General features: G+C 37.3%; 1 protein-coding gene across 3 annotated transcripts; it reads left to right on the plus strand.

Moving 5' to 3' along the window:
* Window positions 1-235: 235 nt before the first annotated feature.
* Window positions 236-12,255, plus strand: Neurod4 (neuronal differentiation 4). 3 transcript variants are annotated; one of them, XM_028785158.1, is made up of 2 exons: window positions 236-467; window positions 8,976-12,255. In XM_028785158.1, the coding sequence occupies exon 2, from the start codon at window positions 8,985-8,987 to the stop codon at window positions 9,975-9,977; it is 993 nt and encodes a 330-aa protein (XP_028640991.1). In that variant the 5' UTR covers window positions 236-467; window positions 8,976-8,984; the 3' UTR covers window positions 9,978-12,255. The 3 variants fall into 3 exon arrangements, with proteins under 3 accessions (XP_028640991.1, XP_028640990.1, XP_028640992.1); XM_028785157.1 differs by having other exon boundaries at window positions 236-333; XM_028785159.1 differs by having other exon boundaries at window positions 352-608.
* Window positions 12,256-23,050: the final 10,795 nt, after the last annotated feature.

Here is a 23,050-nt window from a genome sequence, read left to right on the forward strand (position 1 = left end):
GCTCTACCTTGTACCTTTTTAACCACAAGTCTTTTCAGTTCTCTTAGTTTTCACCCCTCAACTTCAGCAGCCCTCCCCTCCAGCCCCTTCCTGGTTTAAACAAAAACAAACACGCAGTGGCAAAGCTGGACCTGGTCAGAGAAGCCTTGTAAAGGAGGTGTGTCTTTAGGCTAGGAGGGGGAGGGGCTAGCCTGTGGGCAATATCTCCCGCTCTGGTCAGCAGCCAAAACCAGCAAAACTGCAGCAAGTCAGAAGCTCCAGTCAGATCTCAGGAGCTGCCCAGACACTGTGGTACTGAAAGAGCTACTCGCGGGAGCTGACCCCGGGAAAGAGGTACTGAAAAGACCTAGGAAACCAGCTGTGGTGGAGGCACTGACCTGAAGGCGTCTTGGTGGTGCATCAGAACTTCAGGAAAAAGTAGAATAAATAACGGCCAGGGTACCCAGACCAGGAACAGTCACTAGAAGGTAGCTACCAGCTTAACATGGACGACTGAAAGTGTCTTCTGTTTCCCACAATCTGCCTGGTCAGGTCAGGATAGATCTGACTGCTCTGATAGTCCTTCAGGATTCAGATTAGAGTTTAATCTTGGAACTGGACTGCCGGAGGTGAGCTTGTGGATGGGATGTGGTTACTAAAGTTTCTGTGTGAAGTTCCCACAGATGCAGAAGAAAAGAGGTTGCTGGTGACTCCTCTGTCACTGTGAAGCTCAACCTTCCATCTTGCTAATGCTAAAAAGCTGCAAAAGTTTAGCTGTTTCCCCAAAGTGGCTTATCAAGCAAGTTGGAAGAATTGGCTCATTTGAGTGCTTTGTTCACAAAGCCCAAGGTCTTGGCAAACAGTGCATAGAGAGAAGAGAAATGAAAATTAAATAAGGAGAGGGAGATCATGGGAGGTCACAAGTGAAGATTCTCCTTACTGTCTCCATTTGCTTTGCCAAAAGTTCTTCAGTGGTTTGAATGGGATAGAAATGTATTTTCCCTCAGCTGTTTGAGATTGTAAATTAGACGAAAATGATTGTCTAAGTGTATCTTTCCTCTTCTGTCATCACTTTTCCACCAAAAATATATTCAAGAAATACTAACAAATGCAAATGGCCTCACCTTAGTTTTTAACACAGTAAAGAATGTGGAGAGAAAATTGGACACTCATTTAACTTTTGCTAATGAAGTTCACTATTATGATCTGAGGCTGTGAAACTGAATGAAGTTTAGTATGGCCTTGTATATTCTCTCTCTCTCTCTCTCTCTCTCTCTCTCTCTCTCTCTCTCTCTCTTTCTCTTTCTCTTTCTCTCTCTGTGTGTGGCATGCACATAGTTAATAATCAGTGGGAAATTGTAGTTGTAGATTTAAAAGCTTGGCTATGAAAGACTTACTATTCTATTCACTGTTCCCATAGAGTGCCACTTGTGAACTTTTGGTTTGTGTTTTTTGGTTTATTTTTGTTTTGTTGTAGGCTCTGCAGCTCTGAGCAAAGTATTTAGTTTATATGGTCCTTAAATTCTTTAGACATTAGCCTGTATAATCCCTTTCTGTTGTATTTAGAGCCATAGCAGCAAGAGGTAATCAAGTACCTTCAGCTTATAAGAGGAAAGACATTGGCCAACCTACCACAAATACATGTGTAAATACTTTTCACTCACTTTTCAATTGAAACTTTTCCAGAAAGAGTGAAAGTAAAGGTATAGGAAGAATTCCATGCTGTCCTTCTCCACATAATAGAAACATACAATGACTATGACTTCATTAGCCAAGATACAGAAGTCAGAATTGTCTATGGCAAATACCTTTTCAAAACAGGTTTTAAAGTGAAAAAATGAGATTAATATAGAATAAATAGAGAAAATAGCTCAAAACTGAGATTTTATTGAAGGAAATAAAGAGGTAAATCCTGTAATGCATGTGTATGTGGAAATCCAAATACCAACATCGAAGACTAGAATCAACTTTATAAGATCAGAATGAGTTTGTATATGTTGGGTGTAGTAGAATTCTGTACTCAAAAGCTAGTATTCAATAATACATTTTAGCCACACTGGCATATGTCCTATGTATTTTGAAAACTAATTTTTCTTCAAGAAATTGAGAGAATCCTGACATGATTTTATCTCTATGTTCTATGAGGCAGAACCATAACCTTTAATATCCATACAATATCTACAAAACATTAAAACAATTTTGCTATGTTCATCTCACACTTTAATGACAAGAAAGTATCTTAGTTTTGTGTTTCTTTCAGGATACCTATGAGATGGCATATAAGCAGGTTAAAGGATGAATTGGGCTTCGATTTTTGCTTTGAAGAGAATCCACTTAAGTTTTATTCATAAAAAATTAGAAGTGCATCATACATTTTCAACACTCAAATCTGAGTTTTGTTTTCCTTGTCTATCATGTGATACCTTGAAAATATCAAAAGTAGAAATTGAGAAAGCCCATTTTATCTTTTGAAAGTTCTGGCTTTTCCTTCTATTTGTGAGATACTTCACTTTTCTCTGGAGCTCATGTTGTGAATTGAAGATAAAACAGTCCTAATAGACGAGGGTTTCTGCATTCCACCAGAAATTTGATGAACATGTAACTAAGAATGAATATCAAGTCAAATTTCGTTTGCATGAGCGAGAACTTTCCCTCTTTCATCTTCCTTTCATCTACACAAATATAAACAGAATGAAAATTTGGAAGCTAATTTTATGTCTGACTGTAGAGGCATCTGATAGAGCTTGGAATCTTCATTCATCCCTTTTAGTCCTACAGGACCTGTGATATTTAGCTTCATTATTACATGAGTAAGCAGGAGATTTTTTTAAAAAAAATACCTTTAAACAAAAACTGAAATAGATCACTGATTTTCATTGTCCTGAAATTAACATTAAACAAAGATTTTAAAATTATATGTGTAATTATTGTCATTGTGACTCATGATATTTAGTAGTCATTTCTTACCCTTATGTGGAATTCATGACACTTGGCACTAATCCCAAGGGTTAAATGCATCAACTCATTCTATGCTGAGAATAATCTGTGAGTTAGATCTGTTATTATTATTATGTCCATTTTAGGAGGAGAAGATTAAGGTAGATAAAAGTTTAAGATACAAATATAGGAAGTAGTAAAATTGAAATTTGGATCCAGTCGATCTGACTCCAGAGTGTGTGCTGTCTGGTCTAGATGAGAAGTGAAGATTATTGGGCAGTTATCATATTTGCTTCTGTACCAAACAGGTGAGGTGGCACTCAGATAACAACATCATATACAGTGTATTTTATTTATTCATCTGTGGGGAGAATTTAATTTTGAATGAAGAAAACACATGCAAGAATGGATTAGATGTTTGAAATTCCAAAAATAGATTCAAAATAAATATGTAGATATTGTTTTACATTATACTTTGCCATACTTTTGTGTTGAACAATGTAAACTATATCTTATCTTTTTATTATATAAAATAATATAATAAATAAAACTAGGATTAGGAATCAGGAATTGAAAATATTGAGTTAGAGCTCCATCTGTACTTTCTAGTCCTCATGTTTTTGAAACCACATTTATATACCCACAGAATTCTCTTAGAGCTACTGTACCAATACATATGGGAATAGAGAAAATTAATTCAGAGCTATCCCTGTTCTTCTCATGGTTCTCATAAAAGAAAAATAGTAAAATTTCACTGCTTTGTTTTGCTTCACATTGTTTTTCCAAGTCCAATAGGCTTTTTCCTTTATACCCACCAACAGTATCATTTTATGAAGCCTCTTAAAATCACCAAGCTTGTTAAAGTCAAATATTAGTCAATTTTATTTTCCCAACCCCAATTCCTGATAGGGTGTCTATTGACATATATAGTAAGATCAAACAAGAGTTGCCAGGTACAGAGAGAAGATAGGAAAGCCAAATATAGAAGTGAGAGTGGTACTCAGATCCAGGTGGGTCAGGTGATTCTCTTCTCTTTCATCTCCTCTCCTTCCTCTCCATGCACATCAGTATGCCACAGTGCAGTGATAACAAGGAAGGTGAGAGAAAGATGAAGAGGAAAAGGAAAAAAGTACAGAAGAGAAGAGGAGTAGAATAAGTAGCTGAAAGCAACAAAGAAAAGCCTTTGAGATGGGAATTAATCCTGGAATGTGAGTTCAAAGCTGCCTCAGAGAACATCAAGGGAAGCCTTCTTTGGATAATGATCACTCCTGTTGCCTTAGCTCTATTGATCTACAGTTGCTAAAGACAAAATGGCTTTCTTCATTACTTGTGATGAAAGAGAAAAGGGAGGAAAAGAACTATAAAGCCTAGGATTTGGGACCAGAAATGTTTTTATGTGCTGTTACACTATGTATTTACATGCCCACCATTTAAAATACTGGCCTCATGGTGCTGCTGACTATACTCATCACCTTCAACAGTATGCTCTATTGGATATATAGATTAATGAGTGTAAAAGTGCTGCAAAATTAGAATGCTACACAAAAGCTATTGTAATTACACAGAGAGCATTAGGTTTCCCAAGCCCACCCCACCCTTTTTTGGCCTCAGCCTGCACCTGCCTCTGGAAGATCTGTGTTATTTTAACAGAAAGTTAATTAGGTCCTTACCCATCCCTCTGGATATTTGCCCGACTTAGAAGTGCAGCTCAGCACACAAGCTTCATCATCCATATTAAAAGTGGGATTTTCTGACTTGGCCTGGGCAGCCAGTTGACCAGTAGGTTCCAATGTGTGTTTTCAATAAAGCTGCTTACCAGGAAGCCTTATTAAGTGAGTAAGTCAAGCTGACATGATTTCTTTGCTGATTAATATGAAACCTGGACTGTTTTTGCAATGCAATAACATTAATTATTTATAGGAGGTAAATGAGGTTACAATGAAAACAAGTTCCAATTACCAGAAACAATTCAAATAATATTTTTATATTTTTGTAAATGCCATGTACTAATCCCTGAATTAATTGATTGGAGACTCCAGCTTCAAGGATCAAAAGGCATTTTATCATGTTCTTCCCTTTTTCATAATCAAAGGTGATGGAGGACTTAATGTTTCAAGGACTAACTAGTAAGCTGAGATGACCCAGCAGGGCTTATCTGATACTTTTATTTGCTAAACTATATACCTACGAATGACTCAAAAGATCTGAAAACTGCTCAGACTCTTGTAATATGAATACAAGATGTTTACTAAACCTATTTTTTGTATGGTAAAATTTGCATGCTAAGCATATCAAACAGTATCTGTTAGGCAAGTGAATTGAAGTAGTTAGGCTTTTTCTGTGTTTATCTAAAACAGTCCTTTGTTATGTTCACAGTCACTATATTCTGTTTTGTTTTACATTTGTTTCATATTTTTGTGTAATAAAGTATTTTCTGACTGTTTCATTGAAATACTCTTGAATAAGTTTGGTGGATCACTGACTTTTGCTTCTAACCATTGTTATAGTCTTTTCTGATGGTGTGAGATTCATGTGCAAAGGAAAGAGTTGTCAATACATGGGTAAATTTGTTAATGGCCAGCGGCAATTTTATTTCATGATTCTTTCATGAAACTGTGACACAAGTCTGACACTCCTAACCCCTATGAGAGAACACAGGGTGCTTATGAAGAATTACAATGCTCTTTTGGACATGGAGCAGCCCAGTCACACTGGAACTAATATAAAGTACTTGAAGTCATCTGTTGGCAGAGCCAGTGGGGAACATGGTAATGTACAAGTTAGATGCTTGTGAAACATCTCTAAATAGAGGCTAGCTAAGCCTCTGTAGAACAAGGAAGGTAGTCTTGATGATCTTGCTATAGCTAGAAACCCAGAACAGTTTACTTTCTTAACTTCTCAATATATGTTTTATTTGATAATATAAGTTTATTTTCATACTATATATCTATTATTTAAAAATAATTTTCACTTTCAGCAAATTTTCTTTTTCTTTGCTTATTATGTTGTACTTTTTGTTACAACTCTGACCAAAGTTTCCTCTTCCTTCATTCCTCCCACCACCCCACCCACCTCCCTTCTTCCCCACATCCACTCATCCATTTCCCTTCAGAAAAGAGAAGGCCTCACAGGGATATCAACCAAAAGCGGCATAATAAGTTACTAAGACTAGGCACAAACTCTCATACCAAGGCTGGATAAGGCAACCCAGTATGAGGAAAAGGATCCCAAGACTAGGGAAAAGAGTCAGCGATGCTTCCCATCCCCACTATTAGGAATTCCAAAGAAGAACATGCTGCAGACCCATAACGTATATGCAGAGGACCTAGCTCAGACCCATACAGGCTCCATGATTGTTGTTTGAGTCTCTGTGAGCCTCTATGGTTCCTAATGAGGCGATTCTATGGGCCATGTTCTTCTGGTTACCTTAACAGCTCTGACTCCTATAGTCCTTCCTCCTCTTCTGTGGGGTTCTCTGAGCTCCGCCTAATATTTGGTGTGTTTCTGTGCATCTGCTCCTATCAGTTGCTGGATGAAGCCTCTGATGATGATTGGGCTAGACACCGATCTATGAATATAGTAGAATATCATTAGGAATCATTTAATTGATTTTTTTTGCCACTTGTGTTTGGTTCTATCCTAGGTGCTTGAGTTATCCAGCCTCTAGTTCCTGGCTATCCAGGCAGTGTCAGATGTGGGCTCTCTCACATGGTGTTGGCCTCAAGTTGGACTAGTCATTGATTAGCCATTCCCACAAATTCTGTTCCATTGTTACTTCAGCCTGTTTTGCAGGCAGGACAAATTATAGGTTGAAGGTTTTGTGGCTGGGTTGATGTCCCAGTCCCACCACTGAAAACCTTACCTGATTACAAAAGATGGCCAGTTCAGGCTCCGTATCCTCCATTACTACAAGTCTTGTCTAGGGTCCCTCTCAGGACCCAGGGAGTTTCCACTACACTAGGTTTCCACAGTGCCTCCCTCCAAGTCCCCCCTTTCCAGTTTTCTTTCCCAGTACTCTCTACTTTCATCCATATCCCCCACTCACCCCTGATCCCTTCTTTTCCCATTCATACTCACCCACAGTCCACTTGCAAAATCTATTCTATTTCTCTTTTCCAGGAAGACCCATCCATCCTCCTTTGAGCCCTTCTTGGCTTAACCTTTCTGGGTCAGTAGTTTGTAGAATGATTTCTGAATGGTTAATATCTAAGCACATATCATGCTTGTCTTTCGGGGTCTAGGTAACCTCACTCAGGATAATTTTTTCTAGTTTCATCCATTTGTCTGTAAATTTCATGATGTTATTTTTTTGTAACATCTGAATAATACTCCATTGTATAAATGTACCACACTTTCTTTATCTATTCTTCAGTCAGGGGACATCTGTATTGTTATCAGTTTCTGGCTATTATGAATGAAGCTGCCATGAACACAGTTAAGCAAGTGTTCTTGTGGAAGATTGGAGCATTCTTTGGGTATATGCTCAAGAGTAGTACATCTGGATCTTGAGGTAGATCCATTTCCAAATTTCTGAGGAATCACCATACTGGTTTCCCGTGGCTGTACAGGTTTGCACTCCCTCCAGCAATGAAGGAATGTTCCTTTTGCTCTACATCCTAGCCAGCATGAGTTGTCACTTGTATTATTGATATTAGCAATTCTGACAGGTGTAAGATGAAATCTCAAAGTAATTTTGGTTTTCATTTCCCTTGTGGCTAAGGATGTTGAACATTTTTAAGTGTTTCTTGGCTACTGGAGATTTCTGTTTTGAGAATTCTGTTGAGATCTGTACCCCACTTTTAATGGGGTTATTTGGTTTGAGTTCTTTGTATATTTTGGATCTTAGCCTTCTGTCAGATGTGGAGTTAGTGAAAAAATTTTCCCATTCTGTAGGCTGTTGTTTGGTCATATTGATTGATGGCATCCTTTACCTTATAGAAGATTTTCAGTTTCATTAGGTCCCATTTATTAATTGTTGATCTTAGAGCCTGAGTTATCAGTGTTCTGTTCAGGAAGTTGTATCTTATGCCAAAACCATTCAAGGCTATTCTCCACTTTCTCTTCCATCAGGTTCAGTGTATCAGGTTTCACACTGAGGTCTGTGATCCACTTGGACTTGAGTTCTGTGAAGGGTGATAAAGATATGTTTGCTTTCTCTTACATGCAGACATCTGGTTATACCAGTGCCATTAGTTGAAGATTTCTTTTTCCATTGTGCACTTCTCTCTCTCTCTCTCTCTCCCCTCCCCCCCCTCTCTCTCTCTCTCTCTCACACACACACACACACACACACACACACACACACACACTACTCACTTTTAAATAAAAAAAATCAGGCATTCATAGATTTGTGAATTTATATCTGGGTCTTCTATTTGATTCCATTAATCAACCTGTCTGTTTTCATGCCAACACCATGTGGCTTTTATTATTATAATTCTGTAATACAGTTTGAAAACAGGGATGGTGATGACTCCAGAAGTTTTTTTAATTGTACAGGATTGTTTTAGCTATCCCATGTTTTTTCTATTGTGGCAATTATTTATATGCTCACCTATTTCCTTTATGTTATAAATTTGCTAAAGAAAAGAATGTGTGCTTGGAGTTTTACTTGAGTTATTTTGTATAAAATACTCACAATATAAATAATCTAAGAATAAAGAGTCAGACAGTAACACCACAATGAGGATTCAATTTTTTTCTTTTGTGTTTGCTTTTTTTCCCAATGTGCTGTAAATAGATGTATGTGTAGAACAATTCTTTGAGCCTTAGTTTAATTTAAATTGAGAGCTTGGCAAAGAAAGTACGAAACACAACTGCTCTATATCCACAGATTAAACAAAGTTTATGTGTCTTTTGACAATACGCAGCTCAGACTGGGGTTAAACTTTTTATGCTGCTAAAGATAAACTCCTATATACTGATAAAGACGAACTCCTGATTTTCCTGCCTCCATCTCTTAAGGGCTGGGGTCATAGGCATGTGCCATCATATCTATCTCAGTTTAGATTTACACCAGATATTTGGGGGTTTAACTTTTTATGTTTTCCTTTTTCCAGAATCTATAGATGGCAAAAATGTACATGAAATCCAAGGATACGGTGGAGCTGCTCAACACACAATCCTGGATGGACAAAGGTCTGAGCTCTCAAAATGAGATGAAGGAGCACGAGAGAAGACCAGACTCTTATGGAATGCTTGGAACCTTAACTGAAGAGCATGACAGTATTGAAGAGGAGGAAGAAGAGGAAGAAGATGGAGATAAACCTAAAAGAAGAGGTCCCAAGAAAAAGAAAATGACTAAAGCTCGGCTGGAAAGGTTCAGGGCTCGAAGAGTCAAGGCCAATGCGAGAGAACGGACCCGAATGCACGGCCTGAATGATGCCTTGGATAATCTTAGGAAAGTCATGCCATGTTACTCTAAAACTCAAAAACTTTCCAAGATAGAGACTCTTCGACTGGCAAGGAACTACATCTGGGCCTTGTCTGAAGTCCTGGAGACTGGGCAGACACTTGAAGGGAAAGGATTTGTGGAGATGCTATGTAAAGGTCTCTCTCAGCCCACAAGCAACCTAGTTGCTGGTTGCCTCCAACTGGGGCCTCAGTCTGCCCTTCTGGAGAAGCATGAGGAAAAATCTCCAATTTGTGACTCTACTGTCTCTGTACACAGTTTCAACTATCAGTCTCCAGGGCTCCCCAGCCCTCCTTATGGACATATGGAAACACATCCTCTTCATCTCAAGCCTCAACCATTTAAGAATTTGGGAGACTCTTTCAGGAGCCATCCACCTGACTGCAGTACGCCCCCTTATGAGGGTCCACTCACACCACCCCTGAGCATTAGTGGCAACTTCTCCTTGAAGCAAGATGGCTCCCCTGACTTGGAAAAATCCTACAACTTCATGCCACATTATACCTCTGCAAGTTTAAGTTCAGGGCATGTGCAGTCAACTCCCTTTCAGACTGGCACTCCCCGCTATGATGTTCCTGTAGACCTGACCTATGATTCCTACCCCCACCATGGTATTGGAACTCAGCTCAATACGATCTTCTCTGATTAGAGCAATAAATTAAGCATCAACATTTCAGAGAATGACATGGAGATGTTTTCCATGTTTCTAGTGGCTGAGCTAAACTCTCAGAAAATTTAAAAGAATCTTTGGATATACATCAAACATAGTAGTCTTAGTTTGTTCAGAAATTCTTGTACCTGCTAACTTTCTTCTCAATAACTTCTCACATTGAACCAATCCTATATTTGGGATCCTCAAGTGAACATATTTGACGATTTAAGGCCACATAGCAATAGAACAGAAAGCCTAGGCCCTGCTCCAGTGGTGGCAAAGACTAATTGAATGCTCTGCCAATTAACTTTCCATTTCCAGTGTTTGTTGCTTTCTGATAAACATGAAGCAACTGTTCTAAGTCAACATATACCTTTCATCTTTCATACATTTTTAAAATTAAAAAGCAATAAAAGAAAATAGCATAAATGGAATGATTATATAGAACTGGAAGGGGCATCAGGTACATGTCTGTTGGCTTATAGAACACAAAATTTGTGTGAATTTGACAAATCATCTTTGTGTATATTTAAATATAACTTCCAGAGCCTAAAATAATGACTTGGATATTACCATAAATAGTCAAGTATGTTCTTTAAGAGATTAACTCTACTTATTACTGTGCTGAAAGTTATACAAATCCTTTTTAGTGATTGCAGAATCATGATAGAAGCCTCACACAAACTTTATTCTTGATACTACTTAAAAAACAACTGTTTTAGTGGAGTCAAGCAAGAAAGACATTGAGATTTCTGTTCTGGGACACAGAAATATTACCTAGCTCATTTCTTAGTTTCCATGACTAAAGGGCTGTGGGAATTTTGCAAGTGTTCAGGTGCTTCAGTTAGAACCGGAACTCAGCCAGGTTCATATTGTAGAGCAATAAAATGGTGGTTGGCTGCCATCCCACTAATAAAACTGAAGGATTCTGCCTCACACATAGCCACTGGAAAAACATGGATATTCCCTACCAAGACGAATTTCACTGTTTAAAGCAGTGTGATTAAAGCCATAGAGTTTTGTCCACTCCAGTATCACAAATTCCAGGACTGCAGACACTGATCAATCTTGAATTCTCACAACATAAATGTAACTCCTTACTTTCCACCCTCCACTGATTGTTACTTTGTCTTCATTTCCAAGTTATTATGTTATTATATAGCAAAATTTTTGATTAGAATCAAAATTTTGATTAGAATCAAAATTTAGGGTCAATGAATGCTTTTATCTGTCTGTATCTTCAGCACAGGTTTTGATCAGTTTTAAGAAAGTTTATTTTTCTTTACGTGCTGTCTCTTTTCTTTGTATCCACACTGGCTCTGCCAAGTTTCTCTTCTCCAGAGAAATTAGCCCTGAGAAATTTTACTATCATGATCCATCTTCCATAACAATTATTTGGGTTCAACCCAAGAGTATAAATAGCCTTGATGAGGATACATCTCTAGGAATAAATTTTGACAATATTAATGACAGCTAAATATGCCATTTTATCTACCAAACCATGTACGTATCTTTTTTCTTTATTGCTCTTATTTATTTCTTCACTCTGTGAGTTATTTTGTGTCCATCTTATTGCAGCACTTACTCTGCTCACTTTGCACCTTTGACTTATAAATGTGTTTAAAAGTCTGTAAAGAAGTCTTAAACAACTCATGACAGTAACACCCCTCCCCCTACAACACCTTGAATCACCCTAGTGGGAATAAGAAAACAGAATTATTTATAGAGTCATTCTATGTAATTTTTTTGAGAATTTGCTGTTATTTGCCTAGAATTTATGTTTATAGATAATTGCTATCTGCATTATTTATTAGATACTATTTATTTAATCTATTTTTCCTTCTTTTTATGTAAAAATTTGAGTCCCATAGATATAGCCTTAAAGCTTCAGTGGGAAAGTAGCTTATAAGTTTGGAGTGAGAGAAAAGAAGGAAATCAATTCTTGATTGCTTGTGATGCTTTCATAAAAAAGAACAATAATTTGAATAGCTATGCAACTTAATGGCTTTAGATATTTTTCTTTAAGGTGCAGGAGAGTTATATTATTATTATGCCTTTGGAGAGTGTAGTACATGTGAATCAAGACTATAGACTTGTGAAGGGAGATTTTTATAATTAATACAAATTTAGTACTGTACTATGCTTGGAAAGAACTCATTCTTTAAATAATGTCTAGTCTTCTGAAAATGTGTTCAGATAAAATGAAGCAATTGTTTAAAAGAAATGACTGTTTTCTCTTCCTTTTCCAGTAGCAATAAAGCTTTGAGTATTATTACATAATGTGTTTTTCTTGACAATATTACTCTTTGGAGATTTCATTCAGTCTTTACATGTATATTTGGTGAGCAGCTAGCACAGTAAGTCCAGCCAGTGCAGAGGGTTTACACATTTCTTCTTATAGGTGATCTTGCCAGAAGATTTGGAAGGCCACAGTATAGTAGATAAATGTCTATATCACTCATACAATAAATTACAAAATTTGCAGTTGAGAAAAGAGGAATCTTTCAGGCTACAGAAATATTTAGAGTCTTAGTTCAACCCGAGAGAGGTTGGCCATAGAAGGATGGACTACTATCTGCAATTTAAGTGAGCTTGCTAACCTTTGAAACAATATGAAGTATGATTTTGACAATTGCCTTTTAATATTTTCTGATTTTTTAGGTTTCTCAAAATATTTTTCAATGAGTCCTTCTAGAATTAATAAAATGCAAATTAGAAAGATCTAATAATGATGAATGTAAATAAAATTGGTTAACAAAGAAAAGACTTGAGCTTAAGATTTATGAAACAAAACGTATAAAGGAAAGTCATCTTCCTGCCTGTCTCTCGAATCTACTGTTCCTGGTCTCCACAAAGAAACCATTGTTTCAAACACATTACGTTAATAATTACTAGAGATCTTTTATAGAAACAGAAGAAAATATTTGGTACATTTGTCACAAACATTATGATATATTGTCTCCTCTCCATTTCTATAAATAGTTCTGTGTATTGACATAATATTTAAGCACATATCTTCAGATTTTTTATATTTAAAAATATTTTGATTGTTATGCTTCATTTGGCTATCATTAAACAATAAAATTCATGAAACTAAGTTGAAGAATTTAGGTTGGAATACTGAATGACACATTATTTGGCAGTTACTGAGAGTCTCTTTACTTTGTAAAGACTGCTCCAAAGAGAAAACGACATGTCTCAGTTATAAGATGCTTATCACAAAATGTCAGGTCTCAAATAATTTGCATATATTTATTTATTTGATTGTAAAGTCATTCCCATAAAGCAATCACTCATTGCTCTCATTTTATAGATTAAGAAACTGAGGAAAAATTATCTGCTCATGTTTTCATTGCTTGTTAATGGTGGAGCCTGAAGCAAAATTGCTGTTTGATAAGCCGTAAGTTGTCTTTGGCCATGCTATATCCCAGTCTGATCAATTACCACATCCACAATAGAACCCGAGAGAGGAAGATTCTATTCCTTGGCAAAATATAAATGTTTTATTGGATGTGGCCCGTGTAGGCTATGAAGACAGTGGGGGAGAACCTAGGTTAATTTGTTTTTGCTTGAAAACACCCACCATTCCTAATACACATATCTATTTAATTTCATTTTGCATATTTTTATGATGTAAGAAAGATGTTTTACTAGTAAATCAGAGATATGAATATAAAATTTATCAGCAAAGAAGTATCAGATGTTCAAACTTAGCTTCTTCAGCCTGAGTGGCTGATGGGTACTGTGGTGTAGTGATTATATTGTAACATTTGAAGGTAAATAATAGCACTTAGCTAGAGAATTTACTGGATGAGCAATCTTTGTTCAGGTAGCTAACCGTCACAGCCTCATGTTCCTCATATTTATAAGAATGATCATGGAAATGCTAGTTGTACCATCTTCATGGAATTACGATGATTGATTAATTGAGAGTCCATAGCCAAAGTACTTAGAAAATATTTAATAAGATATGATTGCCACAATTTTTAATGATTCATTTATTTTTTTCATATATTAATGTTAACTTGTCTTTAAGCATAGGACTACTTTAAGCACAGGAACTCCACAGAGTTCTTTAGTTAAGAGTGTTGATTCAGAAAGAACTTAGATCTGAAGCTAACTGGATATGTAGTCCTAAGCAAGTCAATCATTATCTGTCTCAGCTAGGCCAGAAAATTGGTATGATGATTAAAACTGATTAAAATGACATAAAAGCACTTCGATCAGATTCAAGCATAAAAAAACCCTCTCTATTTCCTTTTATTGTTATTTACAATAGGCTGAAAATAGTCGAGGTCACTGAGAACAAGGGTTCTAGTTCAGGTCAACTAGAACCAGTCTCAAAATCCAGGATTGTCCAGAATCCATACACTGGTATTTTCTATTTCTAACTAGTCAATATTTTTAAATAGACATCCCCAAAAGCAAACTTTCTAAATTTAGGAAAAAGGAAACTTGAATTTTGCTTTCTTTATAGAAATTAATATATAACTGAAAGAAAACTTGTTGCAGCTTTTTGCTCTGATCTGGGCTGCAATGATGTACAAAAGTATACCCTTACCTCAAAATATGTAATAATCCTGAATTTTGATTCAGGATTTTTTTAAGTTGTTATTGAGACTATCTCTGGGCTAGGAAGTAAACCCAAAGCAGAACTACAGAAACCAATATTAGAATACACACTGATGACAGTCTATAGACAGTCTAACAGTCAAAGTCTTTTTATACATATTAGCGGTGTGCCTCACACCACTCAAATATTATACAAAATATTTAACAGAGAGGCTAGAGGCCTTTTCTTACTCACATGTCTACTGGTTTACAGTTAAAACAGACTATGTGGAAACTATGTATTTGTCTTAGATTAGTGAATTCCTACTTTATTAGTGGTTAAGTAAAATATATTTCCTGGGATGAGATTAATGTATTAATATGGAAATTTTGGGAAGACTTACAGGGGGAATAACCCTGATTAAATTAATTAATCTTGAGAAATCTCCTTTGTTTTGCTAAAATAAATTACAGCAAAATATTGGATTCAGGGAAACAGATGATTGTATTGAAAAGCCCCCATTTAGACTGTCATACTACACAGTATCGGGTATGTCTATAAGCAAATGGATAAATTACTAAAAGTGAATCAAAGACAATTTTAAGAAACAATAGCTAAGGGTGTGGTGACACACTTTTGGTGGCACAAGCCTTTAATTCCAGCAGAGGGCAGAGACAGGCAGATCTCTGTGAATCTGAGGACAGCCTGGTCTACAGAGTGAGTTCCAGGATGTCCAGGAATGCAAAGAGAAACCCTGTCTCAAAAAACAAATAAAACAAAATTAATAATAATAATAATTAATAATAATAATGAAAGATGGAAGGAAGAAAGAATAGATAAAAGTTTGAAGAAAGAGGAAATAGTTGTTTAATTGGCACATTACTACAGAAAAGTAAAGCAGTTAAGTTATTGATGATAAATCTACATATTTTTGAAGTAAGACTATTTCCCCCCCTCCTGACTCCCAAGTCATCTTAGGCCAGATCGCAGGAAAAAGCTACTGCAAATCTCTTTCTTTTAGCATATTGTCAGTTTCTAGAAAGGGGAAAATATATAAATAAGCCACTGAAGTAGGCTCTGTACATTGTAGAAATTTACCAATAAATGTATAAATAAATAGTAGAACATGACCCCTCTCTTTCAGTCCTCTGTCTACATGTGTCCTGTATCTCCAAGGGCAGGGACTAGATAAGGATGAGAGTTCAATAAACTCTCTAAGCTTCTATTATCATGCTTATAAAGTAAGATGCTTTCAACATTAGACACCTGTCATTTCTTTTAGTGAAATATATTAGTAATTCTATTAATACTGTCTGTTCATTTCCTCCATGACAAGAGAGCAAATTTACATACTTTTGGAAAAGAAAAAAATAAATGATTGAATAGAAGCTGATAAACAAGGAAATTATGATCTTCATGTTAAAATCTAAGTGCTATTTAAATGCCATTATGTAGTTGCTATTTTAAGGATGTGGTGTGTTTTAAATTTATTCTCATTTGGGAAAATTATTTTATTGGCAATGAACTTATTCTTAGGCTCCAGTTATCTAAAATATATTTCTCTAAGGCCAAATGGAGACATTATACTATTTTTATAACTGGGAAACTTCTCTGTTTCCTCTATAAGTTGATAAATTTGACTGTATTATTTATTTTTATTGCAAATATTGTAAATTCTGAGCTATCCATATACATAATCTGTGCTGAGGATTAGTTTTAGATTTTTTATTTTATTGACAATTTCATACATGTATAGAATGTATTTCAGTCATGTTCACATATATTACTTCCTCTTATCCCCTTCTCCTCCAGCTGAACTCTTCTTCCCAAGTATCATCTTGTCTCTTTTGTGTGTTATCCACCTAGTTCAATCTGAGTTGCTTTTAAACACATGGGTTTGGCATTATTTATCAATTCATAAAAAACTTGCCAGTGTTACATCACTTCTTTCCTCTACACTGAGGTCTGTTGAAAATACTTCATATGGGGGACTTCTGCCCCAAGACCAAGCAGAGAGGGGCCACCCAGAACCCCCTCTGTCAGGCGATCTGAATTCTTGCTTAGGCTGCGAGGCTAAGCACTGCAAGGGAATATAAATAAAAGATAAAAATATCTCTCTGGGTTCCCTGAGGGACAAGCCTGACTGCATAGGGGTTGATGTCAAAAGTATCCCCCTCTCCAGGAAAAAGACATCGGGATGGGTATGGCCCTCATGCCTCACTGGACAACGACAGGGGGACTGGAGCCATTACAAGGTCCCCTTCAAATACTGGAGGTCAGGCCTCTATCCCCGCCTTCACAAGATTAGAATTGCCACAGCCCTTCTATACTTAGAGAAGGGAGGAGATGTCAGGGGCAGCCCTCCTTACCCACTGAAGGCCTAAAATCAGCAATAGGCCTATCATACATGTATACTAACACCAAGTCTTGGGTCTCAGTGGAAAAACTTCGAAACAGATGGCTATAAGCTAATGTAAACAGGCAGCTTTTGGTGGAAATTTACAACCCTGAGTAGTCATAGACCTTGTAAATAGGTAGCCTTGGCAGACAATACCAACTTAGATAAGGACAAGCGAGTCACAGGCAGAGTCATAGTGACTTGTCCCCTGAAACTTCACCCAGCCATTACCCGGTTCTGATGATATCTGTATTCCTCCTGAACACCCACACTCCAGTGTCATTCCCTTCCCTACATCCTGCCTTTCTGTGTTTATAACCCCTGTGTGAATGAATTACGATTTGAGAAAAAATAAATTATATAAAAAAAAGTAAAAAAGAAAGAAAATACTTCATATGAAACTTATTTCTTAGTGTCAGCTCAAGTGTTCTTAATTTTACATTGTGTTTCTTTATATATATATATATATGAATGCATACATATTAAAATAAACATATATAAAGGTAAATGTCTGTTATGTCTATGTATATTTGAATATGTGGATAATTGAACATAGTTTGGTATACATTGAACACCAACTCTCTCTCTTTCTACTATATATATATTCTCAACATGTCTTTGTTTTATATATATATATATATATATATATATATATATATATATATATTATGTTTGAATACACTCTCAGTAAAAATACTTTTTGGTTCATTTAATTTTTGACAAGTCTATAGACAGTTCCTTCATTCACACTGTAAACACCTAAATTAGAAGTTTAGGCTTCAAGAGAGGAGATAGGGCAGAAAATAGGAAGAGAGAGAGAGAGAGAGAGAGAGAGAGAGAGAGAGAGAGAGAGAGAGCCCATTAGACTGGACCTAGAGGGGCACTTTAACAATGACAATCATTCTTTCTTATCTAATGCTGTTTCTCCTCCTTTGAGAACTGGCCTCTGTGCCAAGCCAGATCCAGGGCAGGCAGGCATGTGGCTGACCCACTGAGGGCCAAAAAAAGCTGCAAGCTGCTCGAGGACTCCTAGAGCAGACTATCCCCTGGCTCCTGCCCACCCCACTGCTGCCAGCCTGCAGCTTCCCTCCTGCCAGACTCCTGGGCATACTGATGGGAATGGCATAATTACCTAATCCCTGCCTAGGGAGATCTAGGACACATGCAGACAGATGGAGGGCCAGGGGGAATCAGAGTGACTTTCTGTTGGAGGAGGGATAAAGACAAGTTTAGGAATCACAGCCAGCCTGAGGGAAAGTTCTGAAATTTCCCACTTTCCTTGCAGCGCTAAGATAACTCATCTTCCATCTAAACAGGAACTCTGGAAGGAAGGACCTAGATTTTCTTTTAAGTATGGGAAAATGCCTTGAGAAAGAATACTGATCCTTAGAGTTTAGATTTCCACAAGGATGAATCCAACATGAGCAGTTAGTGACAGAAGCAATATGGGAGAATCAGAATTCCAGCAGGATATAGAGAGGGCAGAATAGAGTCAGATATGAAAAAGAAAGGAGAACCTTTACAAACGATCTGTCTAACTGCCTTCCATTCACCTGACTCCTCAGACATATTTCCTTTCCCTCGCTTTCAGACTTTCAGCATTCATGCATCTGAACTCATACAATAGTGATAATATTTCTTGTATTCAATGTCTCTTTTTCTCTATCTCTATACTCTGATAAACTATTTTAAAGTAAGGTCAGCATAATGGTATTTAAAAAAAAAACTTCCTTAACCTGGGGAAATGACTCAACAGGTAAAGCACTTGCCACACAAGCGTGAGGGACCTGAGTACAGACATCCAAACCCCATAGAAAGCAGGGTGCAGTAAAATACACATCTCTACAATCCCAGTGCTCCAACAGTATAGAATCAGCTTAATCTCCAAAATTTTAGGCCAGCTAACTGTGCTATGCTTATTGATTCTATGCACCGTAGTGGTCAATAAGAATAGAAGGTCAGATACCTGAGCTTTTCCTCTGATATCTTTATGCACTGTGATATGTAAATTCCTGTACTTACCAATACAAATATGTACTAACATGCGTATCCATGGACACACACTGATTTAAAAGTACTGCACTGATCTTCCTGTCATCATGGAATAAAGCCCCCACCTTCCAAACATAATATTTAGCCTCTCTCACCCATGTATTCATGGTCTAGAGTTCCAGACATACATATACCACTAATTCTTCCCTTAAACCCATAAGCTACCCACTCCATACTCTCTTCCTTTCTTTACTATTCTATGTAAGTTTATGTTGTCTCCCTGGGTTACTGATCTCCTGATCACCACAAAGTGAAATTGCTACCTGTCTTAGCTCAATGTAATGTTTCTTGAGTGCTCTCCTTAATTACTGTAACGGCCGTTTCTTTTGTAACGGCCGTCGGGTTCTGTTACTTTGTAAAGGCCGGCCGGTTCTGCTGCTCCGGTCAGCAGGTCAGGGTCTAGCAAGAGAGAGTGGGGACGGAGGAAGGGGAAAAAAGGGGCGAGAGACGCAAAAGATAGATACAAGCTAGAGTCCGGTGGAGTCTCTTCAAGTCTTCTTTATTCTCTTCTCTTCTTACTATATTCTCACTCCTTCAGTCTCCTGACACCTCTCACTTTCTCTCTCCTTCTTCTACTTCCTACTACTTACTACCTCCTACTTTCTACCTCTACCTCCTCGACTCCTCTACTCCTCTACTCCCCTACTCTTCTACTCTTCTACTCTTCTACTACCTCCTACTACTTACTACCTCCTACTTTCTACCTCTACCTCCTCGACTCCTCTACTCCCCTACTCCTCTACTCTTCTACTTTCTTACTCTTCTACTCCCCTATAGAAGGGAAATCCTGGGTATTTATACCCTTTATCACGTGACTTGCCCTCGTGGACAATCTCAACTGAAGCCACTACGTCACGTGCCTTGTAGCCATGGATACCAGGAGCACCTGGCAGCTGGGGGCACTAAACAGTGTAACAAGATGTTTATCAGAGTGCGCTCAGCTATTGCAGGCTGTTGAAACAAGTCTCTTGTCAGGGTATATGGCTCGAGATGGCTGTAAAGATGATAGCCACTTTCGGCTAAGAGCCGGCTCCCAACAATTACTAAATCTGTTCAAACATCCAGGTCTGGATGGAAATTATGTCTGGTAAAACATTCCCTAGCTATCTCTGTAGTTATTATATCGCTCATTGTTCACAGTTTAGAAACTCATGATGACAGATCCCAAGAGTTAACTAACAGTTTCTATCTGTTTTCAGTTACTGAAGAAGAGAAGCTGTTTAGGGTGCTTGTTATATTGATAGCCCCCAGGGCCAGAAATAAAAGAGTAAATCAAATTTTACAAGGAAATGTTTAAAGTATTTACTGGGAGTTGTGATGTTCACTTTACATTCCAAAAACAATCATAAAATGTTTGTTTCTTCCTTCCTACTTTGTCCATGCTGGCATCCAATTTGTGATTCTCCTGCTCCAGGCTACTGAGTGCTGGAATTATAGGCTTTATTCATTATCTCCTTCCTAATAATACACAAATATACTTACAATAAAGTAGTAGTAATTGGTGGCCAGTGAGATAGCTCAGAGAAAAAATTTGCATGTGGCAAAACCTGATGACCTGAGTTTCATGTGTACACGTGTGCCCGCGCAAGTGCATGCATGCATGCATGCATGTACGCATACACACACACACACACACACACACACACACACACACACACACACACACGAGAGGAGAGAAAATTTTAAAAAAAGGAAAAGGAAGGAAAACAAAATGAGTGACTTCATATAGAATTATTCTGCTTGCTTATTTGTTTGAGACAGGATCCCAAGTAGCCCAGACTGCCTTTATAATTACTATGTAGCAGAGAATGACCTTGATAAGTGCCTATTTCTGGTAATCCTACATTGGCTTCCTCAGGGCTAAGATTACAGCTGTAGGCCAACATGCTCAGTTTTATGTGACGTTAGAGAGTGAATTCAGGGTTTAGTATTCACTGGGCAATCACACTGCAAACTGAGTCATGTCCCTAGCTCCTTGAGTTCTATTTTCTTCAGAATGTTTTTGCACAAATAAAATGTAGAGTAAAATGCAGATAAAATAAACATTGTTGAAACAGCATAGTTTTAGAAAGCAGAACAATAGAACCAAAGTGAGAATAAAAAATAGTGGGTGCAACTTCTCTAATTTGAACATTTCAGAGTCTTTTAGATATTGTCCTGAAGGGCTAGGTCATTCATGAGGTAGAAGGGAAACTCAGCTCTATATTAAAACAATAGGCAGCTGTTGCCATTGTGTATCTTAAGCAAGGGCTATCCGTTTTGGTTCCTGCTGCCCAAACCCTGGGGCCCACTACATTGTGAAATATTTCCTCTTGAGTATGGTCTCTGATTTTGTCTTCAGAACAACATAAAAATCACTGGTTCCTTGTGTTATGTTTTTTTTTTATCATAGTGACAAAATATCTGAGAAAATATAACTCAGTGGATGAAGTTATTATTATTATAATTTTATTATTATATTGTTATCATTTGTGGTTTTTGATTCCAGTTAATGTCCCTATGACCATGGGCTTGTAGTGATGAGAAGAGAGAGAAAGCTCTTCAAAGGCATGATGCAGCAAGTTACTTCCAACAATATAGCTTGATGTTACACATTTTCCACCACATTTTAAGAGTTTACTCAATTACAAATACACAAATGGGCTAATATTTTCTTTTACTAGGGTGGAGTCCTTATAATTCAACTACATCTCAAAGATTGGGCTCATAATTTAGAGACCAAGCTTTGAACACATGGGACCTTTAAGGAAGTCTTTATATGCAAACCATAATTTCCAGTTTTTGTTTTAGGGTTTCTACATAATTCAATTCCCTTGAATACTTTTCTTGCAATCAAAAGCTTTCTATTTAGTCATTGAATATGTCTTCACAAATGTCATAGTGTAGCAAGCAGATCATTTTCCACCAACTGTACATATGAAGAAAGCTCTGTCTCTTATAGTCTTCAGAGGTTCATGATTTATTTAGGGATAGATAATCCAACAAGTCCTAGATAAGTACCAGGTTTGCCACATAATATCACTCACTGACTTTGGACAAATTTCAAAATTTTTTAAACATCAAAGTCTTCATCTGTAAAATAATTACAATAAGATTTAGTGATTTTTATTATATTAAGCATAGGTGACATGATATATAGTATGAGGCCTGGCACTCTTTCCTTTAATAACTTGTAGTCATCATTGCCTTCATCACCATCTACAGTTTCTCCTAGGAGAGTGAGATGTCTGCCACACTAAGCTGGTGAAACAGACTAATGCAGAATCAGAGCCAAGAGAAAAGGTGACCCATAGGGGCATGCATGGTTTTGAATGCTCACGAAAGCTATCAGAAGGAATTACTGGGTTACAGTCTAGAATATGTGACTCAGCTGGAGCCTGAATACAAAAGGTCCCTGAGCAGAAGCATCAGGGACAGACAGGGGACAGCTGATATTGTGTCCACAGTTGGCACAGTCCAACAAGATTTTCAAGGATAAATGAGAAAGAAAATCAGCCCTGGGAGGGAGCACTGCTGACATGTTTTCCTGCTTTTGAGCGGCAGCTGCAGGCAGATGGAGCAGCTGCAGCTGTTCCTAGGAGCCTGGATTCCCTGGGAAAGTGGGCATGAGGAAAGGAAATGGGAGGGAGGCAGGCATAGGCTCTCAGGATGGGAGATTCCATTGCACAGCATAAGGAAATTGAGCAAAGAGAGAGATGTGTGAGGTGGCAAGAAGAGGGTGTTATGAATGTGAAATGATGCTCTCTTTTGGAAACTGGCTGATATAACTGTAGAAAAGGCTAGATGTGATCTGGAACTTTGTCTATGCCCTTAGGTAACTACATAAATATGGGTAAATAATTATCCTAAAAGCTAGTACTAATTGAATGCTAGTTATGTTAAAAATGATCTTACTTGTTTGCATATATAAAATAATGTAATCCTTACTGAAGCATTATATCTGCAATAACAGGTTTTCCTATTTCCTACTACATACCTCTCTTAGGCCATATAACTAACATCTGTCAGTATTGAAATTTCACAATTGGATTCTGACTTTAGGACCTATATGTTTTTGGATTACACTTT

The sequence above is a fragment of the Grammomys surdaster genome, unplaced genomic scaffold (assembly GCF_004785775.1).
Source record: "Grammomys surdaster isolate TR1022 unplaced genomic scaffold, NIH_TR_1.0 125125, whole genome shotgun sequence".
Classification (NCBI taxonomy): domain Eukaryota; kingdom Metazoa; phylum Chordata; class Mammalia; order Rodentia; family Muridae; genus Grammomys; species Grammomys surdaster.

Bases quoted from the DNA above. Each gene is read 5' to 3' on its own strand.
- Neurod4 (XM_028785158.1), top strand. From the start codon at position 8,985: ATGGCAAAAATGTACATGAAATCCAAGGATACGGTGGAGCTGCTCAAC.